Source organism: Podarcis tiliguerta (assembly GCF_965153285.1).
Source record: "Podarcis tiliguerta genome assembly, chromosome: 2".
Classification (NCBI taxonomy): domain Eukaryota; kingdom Metazoa; phylum Chordata; class Lepidosauria; order Squamata; family Lacertidae; genus Podarcis; species Podarcis tiliguerta.
The window spans coordinates 84,422,621-84,435,712 of record NC_139535.1 but is presented as its reverse complement, the minus strand read 5'-3'; the positions used below and the strand labels follow the sequence as shown (position 1 = coordinate 84,435,712).

Below are 13,092 nucleotides of genomic sequence, written 5' to 3'. Positions count from 1 at the left end.
AACATTCAAGCTTGCCTTGTCTAAATTAAAGTCTAGGCTTCACTTTGAGCTATCCAAGGTACTATCGACCTTCCTTTGTTTGCCTTTTGGACTTTGACCTCTGCATTACCCGACCTTGTTTATCTAGATTTACCTTCTGCTTAGCATGACATTGTCTCGCTGGAATTTGACCTAACTTTGTTTCCTGGATCTGAAACAGGTGCTAGCAGTACATGACTTGGTCTTCCTGGACTCTGTACTTAGCACAAGCCAGAAGCCCAACCCCCAGCTGAGCCCACTGCCTGGTACAGAATAGGTCATCCTTCTAGGAGATTCTTAGTTAGGCAAATGCCCCCTTTGCCCCTTAGCTTGTGTTTGTTGGGAAAGAGATGATGGGAAGAGGCTTGGAAATCTTACTTGACCCATTTACAGTTTACAACTAGAAAAATGTTGGAAGGGGATTAGCACACAGTTGAGAAGCAACAATGCTATGAGGTCAAAACATAGAGATCAAAATTCGAGAAAGAAAGAGCGGTTGAGATGAGGAGGAGCAGGAAAGTGGTAGGCAGCAAAGATATTAAATGTCGCCTTTCCAAAGAGTCCCCCTCTCAGAGTTGTTTTTCCTTAAAAGCACAGTCCCCATCAGGGGTACATTGCACATATTTGCATGTAACTTGTATTTTCCCTCTTTTTATGTAAGAGTCAAATTATAAGTTTTTACAGTTTAAATATGCATTTCCCCCTTTTTTCCATTACTTGCAACTTCAAAATAAGCATGAATAGGAATAAATTAAAGATATCAATGGAGAAAAGCAACAACAGGATTACATTACAGAGATGATTTTATGTTTAACAAGATAAGGGAGGAGAACACAAACTAAAACTTCCTAAATAAAAGTATATGAAAAATTTATTCTGGAAAACAAAGAAAGCATTTCCTAAATTAATTTCATCCTCTTCCTCCTTAGCTCTTAGATTCCCTCTTGCTCATAACACCAACATGCTATCCTTTTTCACCATCTCACAGAGAAAGGACAGCAAGCTTTAAAACTCAATACAAACGTTTACAGTTCACATCTCACTGAGCTGATCTTCATTCTGGAGTGGTCACACTTGGCAATTCAACCTGAATCCATTACTTTCCAGCCTATTACAACAATCCCAGAGCTATTTATTTTGGCTTGCATCACAATTTAACCTCATTTGTGCTTTTTCAGTCTAGCACATAACAAACCTGGCTTTTTCCCAGTCTGCAGCAAAGGTGATGGCTCTCTCTCAATCCACACAACATTTATTTCCTGGCCATCTCTAAGCTAAGTTACGCTATATATTATTTGCCTCTTAAACCCGTATTGAAAAACTGACTAGAGAACTGAGGAAAAACTGGTGTGAATTTCCAGCAATGTAAGGTACGGTGAATCTAACTATTTTCTTTTGCCAACAGAGTCATGATGATTTACAATGTGATTCTAAACCCATTAAACAGAAGTCCCATTGATTTTCAGTGGGACTTATTTTTCTGCATACAGCAAAATCCTATGCACGCTTGCTTAGAAATAAGTCTAACTGTGTTCAATGGGGCTTACTTCCTCATAAGAGTTATTAAGATTGCAGCAACAGTGTACTTAGTATTAGGCCAAATTCTGTCTTGGCACATAAAAGAAAACCTCAGCAACCTCAAAAAGAGAGTCACTTCTGACAGTTATTAAGGAAGAGTCTTGGTCTGAACGTGGATGCCCTGACAAACAGAATGTTCTAGAATGCTACGCAACTCGTGGGAAGCTGTTATGCAGAAAACTAAGTTATCCCACTGTCCTGAATAGCTGCTGTTCTTTTAAGGCACCTACCTCCTCGTGGCTGAGATGAATCATTTTCTCCAAGTACCACCTGAATGCCCACTTCTTCCAACAGAACCTTCCACTTTTTTAATATATTTCCTGAATTGTCCTGTTTAGAAATATTGACACTGAGTGAGTAGGTATAATGTTTAAAAGTTAAACATTTAATTCCCCGCATTTCTTTCCCACATCCTATTGCTACATGTGAGAAGGGATAAGGTCACTGCAAAGTCATCATACTGATTTAAACTGCACTTTTATGAGTATTTGCCCACAATCTGACACCAATGGACATCATCAGGAGTTTCTGGAAGGCTCTGCTGAGGAGCACGACTTCCTCTTCTCTGAAGAGGAGTGATCAGGTAGGCAGTGAGTCCCAGGAAAAGCACACAGACCCCTGTGGGCTGCTGGGTGGCAAAAGAGGAAGACAGCTCAAGGAGGAAGGGTTTCACACAAAGACCAAACCCAGCTGCAAGGTACCTCAGCCTCAGCTTTTTCCTTATCCCACTACTACCCCAGAGCTTTCAGAGCTCAAGCTGATTGCAGAAGAGCTGGCTGGAGCTACAGTCCTGCACCCAAGCTCAACAGATGACACTAACAAAATGGCACCAAGACATGGGGATGGAGAGAGAACAGAACTCCTTTCAAAAGCCAGAGCAAAATGACTGTCCCCTCTTCCATTTCAATCCAGCTCATTTCATGAAAGTCCCTTTGCAAAACAGTCAGTTTTGATACAACAATTATGCTACATCAGGGAGAGAGCCCTTTTCATTCCCACAAACTAAGGAATTGGGAGCAGGAGGAAGAAGAAAAAGGGAGTATGTCTATGTGTGTTAAAGGTGTGAGTTTGCATCTCTGACAGCACACACTATTGGGACTGACCCCCCCCCCCAGTCCACTTTGGAAGGTGGGTCCCTGACAGCATTCCAGCAGGGTAATAAAACTCTCACCCCCAAAAAGGTCCCCCACCCCATGCGAAATAAACACAGTAAGAACACATTCCTGGAATTGGTATTCAAATGATAATCGTGCAGTAGAACTAGAAGAATAAACTGGCAGGTACATACCATACTAGCATCGTTAAAAACAGATAGTTCCATGGAACCCTGGAAGTCTTGCTCCAGAACAGACTTCAGGCACTCATCCAGCCAACACTCAGCATTGTAAACTGGCAGAATTATGGACTACAAGGAGTAAGAATACATGACATAGAATCAGCAAAAATGCACTAACATTTTATTCCGTGCTCCACAAAAAGTTTACTTTTATTATATCCACTAATCAAACACACACAATAGTTTTTGAGCAGAAAACAAAGGACACTGTCATTTTCTTTCCAAACAGCTTTTTATCCTTCAATATTGCTCTGTTATTTATTACTGTTATTTTAACAACTAATAAATTGAAATGAAAATTAGTAGTAGTTATTACTTCTATGAACTGCTTCAAACTGGCATCATTTCACAGTTATCAATTACACAGTTCTTTATCAAGAATAGTAAACTAATTCCGTATTTCATAATCCTCTAGTTTAAATCAAGTTTCATAAATTCAAAATCTTATTAGTCTAATATTATTATAACTGGATGAAGTGAGGAACTCCTGTAACCAATAACATTGGAGCAGCATTATCAAGCCATAGCACATATTTGTTATTCAATTGTTAACACTTTTTTTCTCTAAACAATTAGTCACACAGCAAAATGTGGTTTGCTAAAAGGACAAAAATAACTCCCTCCCCCCCCCCCCACTTTCATTTAGAGTCAACATTTAAGTTCACTTTCAGTATCTCTATTTTGCTATGTTCAGGGAAATGCAAGCATGCATGCCCATGTCTTAAGAAATGAGCAGCTAAATCAGGGATGAAGAACCTGTGGTCCCCCAAATGTTGAACTTCCAACAGTGAGGGTTTATAGGAGTTTCAATAAAACAACATCTGGAAGGTCACAAGTTCCCCATCCCTGATTATTCCCCTTGGGAAATAATGTACCGTATGTTCCAAGATCTACAAATCTGATTGTCAAGCTCACATGGTAAGCATACCTTCCCCATGTACTTTAGAGGCACTATGAATATGAAGTCCCCACCCTCCTCCTGATTTTAAGCTGTATATTTAAGTTGTATATGTGCTCAAAGTAGTTCACAGAAAATACAATAAGTCTAAATACAAAGTCTAAATACAGTAAAACAATAATTACAAGGCATAGTAAATATATATATAATCAATGATTAATGGTTCATTTCACATATATCAATGTTTAAATAAGCATGCAACTTAATAACATGTCATGTCAAAGTATCCATTAAGCAACTCCCTTATAAAGGTTCCTGGGGCTGGAGAGTGAGGCAACACAGGTGAAACCAACCATTTCCTGATGGCAACCACAGAGTTTCTCTCCCCTCGCATTTCTTCCTCTGAAAACAGTTCCTTTAAGAAGGCTCCTAGGTCTAGGGCAGGCATGTCCAACAGGTAAATTGTGATCTACCAGTAGATCACTGGTAGATCATTGGCTCCCCCCAAAGAAGCTGAACAACTGTGGCTCCCCTAAAAAAAGCTCAACATTTTACCTCCTCCCTGAAAAAACTCAATAACTTTGACCTGAACCCCCAAAAAGAGGGTAGATCACTGCCAGTTTTTAACTGTTGAGTAGATCACAGTCTCTTGGGAGTTGGCCAAGGCAGACAAAAAGGCCAACAGAGCCTCTCACCCCTTATTTAGCAAAGCTCTCTAGAAGCTAGCTAAGGGAACATACATCTTCCCAAGGAGCATATCATGCTTAAAAGTATGTTTACAATGAACACCCTTAGGATATCCAGACTTATCTCAGAAATGAGCGTATCTTTTCCACAACATGCTTTTAAACATACACGGTTCCTGGAAGCATTCCCAGCAGCCCTTAAGTTCAGGAACGTAAAAGTAGGCGCTAACTTAACAGTACATGTTAATAGCATGTGACAAAACCACAACGATTATTGCTATTTTAAGGAACAAGCTGATTTGGATGGGGAAAATTTACAACAGAAAAGCAATATGCTGGGAAGCAAACTTCTCCACTTCAAGTCAGCCCCTTCTGGAGTGGCTTTCTTTTCAAAACAAGCAAACAAACCACAGCTGACAAGGTTTTGTTACATGCATTTGAACGAACCTTTAGCCCTCAAGATTACACCATCTTGCTTCTCTAGAACAACCCACACAGCTGGGGAAAGGCCTCAAACGATGACTATTACAGTATTATTGTTACTCTTTATTGAATTTGTTAGTCATTTTAACTTGCCCAGGCCAACCCAAAGCCACCTACAACCCAACGAGGGGAAAAATCCCCCACATGATACATTAAAACCAAGAGAAAGAAGAAATACATTGAAAACATCCCATCCACTTCCAAAAGGCCACAAATAGTTAAAGGCCAAAAGCCTGGCAATAGAGTTTTGCCTGGCACCTAACGATATAGCATATAATGATGGCACTAGGCAAACTTCCCATGGCACCCTCCTAACGTTTTGACCACAAATCCCACCAGCATGGCCTAATGGTCAGAGATAATGAGATTTGTAGTTCAAAACATCTGGAGCGCACCCCATTAGCTACCCCTGGTAGCATCAGCCTGACCAAAAAAAAAAAGACCTTGTTGCTAAGGATCATAGAATCATAGAGTTGGAAGAGACCACAAGGGCCATCGAGTCCAACCCCCTGCCAAGCAGGAAACACCATCAGAGCACTCCTGACATATGGTTGTCAAGCCTCTGCTTAAAGACCTCCAAAGAAGGAGACTCCACCACACCCCTTGGATATGTTTGCTGATTCTCTGCAGCAGCTCACATTAACAACCATTCCTGAAGTTGAGTATACAGTGGTACCTCGGTTACATACGCTTCAGGTTACATACGCTTCAGATTACAAACTCCACTAAACCAGAAATAGTACCTCAAGTTAAGAACTTTGCTTCAGGATGAGAACAGAAATCGTGCTCTGGCAGCATGGCAGCAGCAAGAGGCCCCATTAGCTAAAGTGGTGCTTCAGGTTAAGAACAGTTTCAGGTTAAGAACGGACCTCCGGAGCAAATTAAGTACTTAACCCGAGGTACCACTGTACAGCATTTAGATTCACCACCCATTGACAAACTTTGCAGATGTACAAAGACAACCGAGAATGAAAGCAGAACAATATGGAACATACCACCTGAATCTCCCTGCTTTTTCTGCCTTCCCTACTGAATGATGCGGCGGACTGTGACTGAGACCTGTCCGGTAAGTGAGGAGATGGGGCGACTGGACTTTGGTGCTGGGTAAGCCCTGAGCCACCACCAACACAGGTGCCTTCTTGCAAAAAGGGGCTCCCATGTCCCCCAGAGACCCCTTTGGCCATCTCCATCCCTGACCTTTACACACTCAGAAAAAGGAGGGGAAAAAGGAGGGCCGTGGGAGGGGGGAGCAGTGCACGTGGCATCTCACAGACCAGGACTTCTTTAAAGCTGCTGCAACGTGGGGCTGCACAGCACCTTCTGCAAAAAGTAGATGAGAGTGAGAGAGCTGCCAGGTGAAGCCTGAGGGACACGTGGGAAGGTGCTTTTAAAAAAGCCCCAGGAGAGAGACGTATAAAAACAAAGCGCAGAGAGAAGAACTCTGAAAGCCAGGTATAAGGAGGCGAGGAAATGGGTGGAAATTAATAATAATAATAATAAGGTGGGGGAAGGAAGCCACACAGAAAAGAGGAAATACAAAGCGGGCGGCGAGCGGGCGCAGGGACTCTGCCTTCTTCTGCCCCCCGCCCTGCGCGTGCGCGGAGCCTTCCCGGCTCCCTCTCCCCCGCCGCTTCCGAGGTTCTGCGGGCGCCCAACCGGAGAAGCCGCGCGCGCATCCCCGCCTCTCGCTCCTTCCCCTTTCGGAGGTGAAATAGAGACGGCAACGCCTAGAGCGGTGTTGTTACCGAACGCGACAGGCGAGCGCGCGAGTCGGGAGTGGCGTGGGCTGTGGGGACCCGGGAAGGAGAGCTGATATTGCATGGGTTTGGGGCGGTGGCCGTATTTATTTCCGACATCATCCTGGCCGGTTAGAGAGAGTGAGAGAGAGACAGACAGACAGACACGGAGAGAGACGCACATGCTCAACGTGCTGGCCATCGTTTCCCTTTTTCCCTACAAAGATGCGCTTGAAAACAACAGCCGCCAAACTCTAAAAGCACTTTGCACAAAGCGTTGTGCCGTTTGTTCGGTTTTTTAAAACGCAGCTGCCAGTCGGGTGACAGGCACTCTGCGTATGCAGAGATCCTTTGCGTTGTAGTATTATTATTATTATTATTATTATTATTATTATTATTATTAATATATATTATTAAACTTGGCGCTTGTTCTAACACGTATGCAAAGAGCATTCTGCACATGTTCAGAGGCACTTGGCTGGAAGTAATTGCATAGCTAATGATCACTATGCTCTATGGTAGCATCCTGGCTGCCAGTCCTGGAAGACTTGATCCTTGCCTTGTCGGCATTTTCCCACCTGGCCTGGGAGGGTGGGGCTCTGAGCTACAGAAGCTACACTGTACAAGTTAATTTTGGGGATAATACCTGTGCTCAGCCTGAATTCACAGGTTTGTGTGCAGCGGTTTTTTGCATTAACACCTGACTACTTAGACGCAGAAACAACTCTTAGATACTTTATAACAGGATTTCTAATTATTTTTCTAATCTTGTAAGACTATGTTTCCAAATCCTGCAAACATGCATGTATTTTCCTTTTCTGTATTGTGTTTTCCCTGTTTATGTCATTGACAGAATTTATTGATTTTGTTTGTTACTATGTAATGTTATTTTTCTATTTTTATACAGTAAACTGCCCTGTGATCCGCGGCTGAAGAGCAGAATAGAATTGAAATAAATAAAAATAACTTGTTGCAATTTGTGTTTGCAGGCTCAAGACTCAAACAAACACAGGGTGGCACATGGCTACACAGCACAAAATATTGTTTTAGTAAGTCTTTATTATTTAAGTTTACTTAAATTTGCTAACTAAACAAATTCATAGATAGACTAAAGTTATCTAAAAGTATTTATTGACATTCACATAATGCTGGGTACTATACTAGGTACCTAGTAACTTTATCTGCCTAATAGCTTTTCCACTTCTTCTTTTCGGTAGGAATTCAGCTAAGTGTATTTGCACCCTGTCATAAGTTGTTTGTGCATGCATGTATTTTCTCACACTGGCTATCGGAGAGTAACACTGGCATTTGTTTTTATGACTTTTTACTTTTAGTGTTGGAAACTCTAATGGCGTGGCTGTAATCTTAAACATTACTCATTACTCATTACTTTCAGCAGGAAAAAGCCCAGGAGTAAATCTGTTGCAGAATCAGAATTCCCCCCCCCCCCCCCGCTTTCACTCTGAAGTTGCTTAATTTGTGTGTGATAGTAATGTTAACTGCAAAAAGATAGAAGACAGATTCCAAAGAACCAGAAAACCAGTTCCATGAGTCCAAGCAAGCTTAAACCGTGTTTTTTTCTAAAACCTCCCACAGCCCCTTGTTACCCTGCATGACAACCTACATATGAAATTGGGGTGGCAGGATTGCTCAAAAGCATTTTGTGCTTTTGCAGAGGGTGCTTTTGCTGTTCAGTGGGGGTGGGATTGGGCTAGCACAAGTCCTTTCATAGAATCAAAGAATTGTAGAGTTGGAAGGGAACCTGAGGATCATCTAGCCCAACCCCCCACAATGCAGGAATTTCTCAACTAAAGCACCCATGGCAAATGGCCATCTAACCTCTGCTTAAAAACCTTCAATGAAGGAGAGTCCATCACCTCCTGAGGAAGTTTGTTTCACCGCCTGTAACAGCTCTTGCTGTCAGAAAGTTCTTCCTGCTATATAGTTGGAATCTCCTTTCTTGTAATTTGAATCCATTTAGCCTAAGCAGTTCTCAGGAGCCCAGCAAAAGTGCCTTAGCAGCATTAATATTGCAACATGACCTTTCATAGGCAATGTTCTACTTTATAAAATGCACAGAGTAAACTGAAGTGGTAAGTAAGACTCTTAGATACAGTGGAGTAGTACTCATGTTAAGAAGGTAAAACTTAAAATAAAAGCACTCCCTGTAACCAGTGTAGGGCAGTGTTTAGGGTGCTGGACTAGAACCTAGGAGACCAAGGTGTTCAGATGCCAAATGAGCCATGAAACTCACTGGGTGACCTTGGGCCTGTCACCTCTCAGCCTGACCTACTTTACAGCGCAATTGTGAGAATAAAATAGGGAAGTGGGTAGAACCCTGCACAACACCTTGAGCTCCTTGGAGGAAAGGTGTGGTATAACAGCAATAAATAATTAACCAAATCCCCACATTTCTGCGATATTGATGCATAAATGCTATGCATAAAAGGCAATAAAGTTCATTCGGGAAACAGGTGGACACATGTGAGGGAAAACAGGTACACTACGGTGTGAAGATCAATCCTTTGTCAGTTGGTTTTCCTTCTATTTCTTTAAGTTAGTCTTTCAGACTTCTGCAAACTTTTTTAAAGTCAAATGTAAGTGTGTGTGCTTGTGTGTGACATTAGAAGGCATGTGAGTGATAAACCCCTTATAGAATGCAGTCTGCCACAGAGAGAGAGATGGAGAGAAGGCTTGTAGTTTTGTCTTCATTTTAACTCTGTTTACAGAATTTGAGCAAAGCAACCCATGGATATCAAAACAAGCAAGGCCACTATTAAGTTACACTGAATCTGTGGCATCTTAACTGTATTAGAATATTGTATCAGTCTTTGAACTATGTTGTTCCATTTCAGAGCTTATCAGTTACAGTTTAGCTGATTATGATGAACACGCAAATAGTTTTAATCCTAGTTCTTCACATTTGAAGGTTATAATGAGCTGAACTGTAGCATATTTGATAACAAAAGGAACGCTAAGTTAATGTTGAATATTGTCTCCCAAAACACCAGAAGTAGCCATCTTGTTCTTAAATGAATCATAGCAGTCGTAATACTCTACAGATGGAAACACGGCTTGTTTTCTTAGTTGTTAGTATTAACAAATCAGTAAAACTACTAAGAGCACTCTGAGCACTATTCAGGATGTGAAAGTCTTATGGCCCCTGCTTAAGATTTGCATCAGAAAACGTGGGGGTGGAGGGAGAGAAGGTATTGTCAGTGAGGAACAAAGGGTGAGTGTCAAATATAAGTCATGTTGACAAAGCTGCTCTGCATATTCTGCTACTTCTCATAGAAGAGTCTTGCTCCACATTGCATTGAAGTTTTAGGGTGCTAGATGTCAGTATGCTAACACTAAAGCTTTTGGAAACAGAAGTTGCTGTGTGTGTTGCTGTATTGTAGACTGACACTCATTCACCCAGGTGTGCTTCAATTGGTTTCTTTTTAAAGTGATCACATTGAATCATGAAGTTGGAAGGAGCCAAAAACTCATCTACCCCAACTTCCTGTCCAAAACTAGAATTATTTGCTTGGCAGGTTTCCAACTGATCTGTGCTTTTAGAGACAACGTGCTGCAAGCAGAGAGCAGAGGTGCTGCAAGAGGCCTGTCCAAAGCTGGAGCTACAGGTGATTTGTGTAGCTTAGCCAAGACGACAAGCTTTAAAGAAAGCCCAAAGAATCCTGGGGCCATTAGCAATTTTTACCTGAAGAAAAGTCCTTCCTGATCCCTGATAATTAAGAGCGCAAGCATGGACAAATTTAGTTGGGAGACTTTTCCTATAGAAAGCCACAATGGACCCCAAGGGTTGTAACAACTATTGCTTGGTCGTGAACACCCCACTCTTGGGCAAGTGGGTAGTTGCTATGCGACTCTAGGCACTCTTACATGAGACTGAATTTCGGAGCACAGTCCAGTCTGGTTTCAGGCCTAGCATTGACACAGAAACTGCCTTGATTACTCTGGTGGATGACTATGGTAGGAGGACAGTGGGAGTGCGACCCTGGTAATTCTCTTAGGTTGATGCCTTCTGTACTATCGACTAGACTCTCACGGGTTTCAGGATTGGTACTGATGTGTTTCAGTGGTTCTATTCCTACCTAGAGGACAAATTTCAGAAGATGATACTGTAATGTACTTCTAGGCCCCACGGCACTCATGCTAAGACAACCATCATAGATATTCATCTTGTCCCTCATGCTTTTTAGTATCTACATGAAGCCACTGATCAAGGTCATCCAGGGATTTGAAATGAGGCGTTGGCCAGTATCCTGGTGAAACCCAGCTCCATGTCTCTATTAGAGTCAGGTAAGGACACGGAAGTGATAAACCCGTGTCCGGGATCAGTAATGGGCTGGATGAGGTCCAATAAACTTAATCTCAGATCTAACAATACTAGTTTAGTGGTGACTGATTACTGTTGCTGGATGATTCATCAGCCCAGGGAAGTGGTGCTAAACCAGTTCTGGATCTTCTTGTAATCTCTCTAAAGGATTGTGTTCACAGTGGTGGGGTGCTTATAGTCATAACTTTATCAGTGAAGGCCCACTATGCTCCTGTGGCATTGAGTGTCTTTTACCAGCTATGGCTGGTGTTACAACTACAACCCAGCCTGTATAAAACAGCCTAGTTACAGTAATCCATGCTCAGATAACCTCCAGAACATGAGAGGATGTCTTTAAAGGCTTCTTGGCAGCATCCATTCCAAATACTACTTAAATAATTAACTGTGGCCAGGCAGGCATTTTCTGTTGTGAACCACCCTGGGATTTTCAGATGAAGGGTGTTATAACATTATTATTTTTTTAATAATAATAAAAGCACTGGTTTTTATTCTGCAGTTAGCATGTCCTGATTTTACTGCTTGACTGTCTTGTCTGTTTGTTGCTGTTTTTCTTTGCCTTACTATTATCCACCCTGGACATAGAATATTGAATGGCAGGCTATCTATGTTTAAATTAAATAAACAGATGTTTCATTATTAAAGCTGCACGTTTACAATGGGAATAAGCCCTGTTGAGCTTAGCAAGACTGTTTTTGAGAAAAGTGGCACAGGATCAGGCAACACACCATCAGAAGTATCAGTTCTCCAGTTTGCTATATAACAGGAGATATTTTTTTTAGACAATCTGGAGAGATGTCACAAAAGGCAATAACAAGCTGATGCAGGCTGCTGAATTAACCTTTAATCCTATTTCCTTGGTTTTGACAGAATCCTGTAACCACAGAAAATCAAAGCTGTAACAGAATAAATCTGTTGCTGTTCTTCGTTCTCTCCCCACCCCGCCCCCAGCACATGGCTTCTTTGATCTTTATAACATTTCAAGGGCAAGCCACTCATAATATAGTGGAAAAATAGTACTCCACATTTCTTGCATGCCTTCAAAAAGTCAGTACTGTGAGATCCTGGTAAGTCTGTTAAGTAGATCCTGTATCCAGTTGTGAACAATGGTCGTTGGATTTCAGTGGGACGACAGCATGTAAATGTGTTCAGTATTGCAGCTTTAGAAACTTGCTTTTCACAGTACATTTGAGAGGTTAAACATTTTAGTGTGTAAGTACAGGAAACATCTGACAGCCTAAAAGGGGAAAGTGCTTATAGAAATAAATCATAATCTGACAAAGGAATGTACACACAACCGGGATGGGGGAATCTACAGTAGAATTCCACAAGACATACTGCATATGCATATTTATATGCTATACACCCAGAAAGGAATATAAGTTATTAAGAGACTTCAAAGGGTTTAATATACTCTCACGTGGCTTGGCATTAATTAAGGGCTATAAAGATTGGAGTGCAAGTCAGAAACATCTGATCCATATTCATCCAAAAGTAAATAATTCATACACTAGCTTGCTCAAGAACAGATTATGACTTCAACTTAAGTAATAGACATGGCACAATACAAAACTCTGAGACAGATCCCATTGACTTCAGTGGCGCTTACTCCCAAGTAAATAGGTATAAAATTACAGCCTTAATCATCATGGTGGTTCTCACGCATGTTGTCTCTCATTTAAATTATATTATTAAATTATCAGTGCAGTATCTGTGATTTAAAAAAAAAAACTTTGGCCTTTCCTCCCTTCAATACAATAACTAAAATATTTGCAGCAGAAACCAAATTAATATGAGAACAGTGCATGTGACTAAAAAGTGTCTTACAAGTAAAATTATTCTGCATGATTACAAATAATAAGTAAATAGGCAAGCAGTTTTTTAATATCATGGATTCCAAGTGTACTAATCGTGGGTGAGAGAGGGGGCAATTTTATATCCAATTCAACTTGGAGAATATCTAACATGAATTTCAGTTCACTTCTGTTTCTTACGGTTTATTTATTTCTTAAATGTAT

General features: G+C 41.3%; 1 protein-coding gene across 2 annotated transcripts in view; it reads right to left on the bottom strand.

Moving 5' to 3' along the window:
• B3GNTL1 (UDP-GlcNAc:betaGal beta-1,3-N-acetylglucosaminyltransferase like 1) overlaps nucleotides 1-6,597 on the bottom strand; it is a 162,087-nt gene extending 155,490 nt beyond the window's left edge. The window contains exons 1-3 of one of the 2 annotated variants that reach the window (XM_083428426.1): nucleotides 5,995-6,597; nucleotides 2,885-3,001; nucleotides 1,827-1,926 (exon numbers count right to left, since the gene is read on the bottom strand). In XM_083428426.1, the coding sequence (XP_083284552.1) occupies nucleotides 1,827-1,926; nucleotides 2,885-3,001; nucleotides 5,995-6,189 (412 nt within the window). In that variant the 5' untranslated portion in view covers nucleotides 6,190-6,597. The remainder of the gene's footprint in view (nucleotides 1-1,826; nucleotides 1,927-2,884; nucleotides 3,002-5,994) is intronic. The other variant, XM_083428425.1, reaches the window with a different exon arrangement.
• Between the last annotated feature and the right edge of the window lie 6,495 nt (nucleotides 6,598-13,092).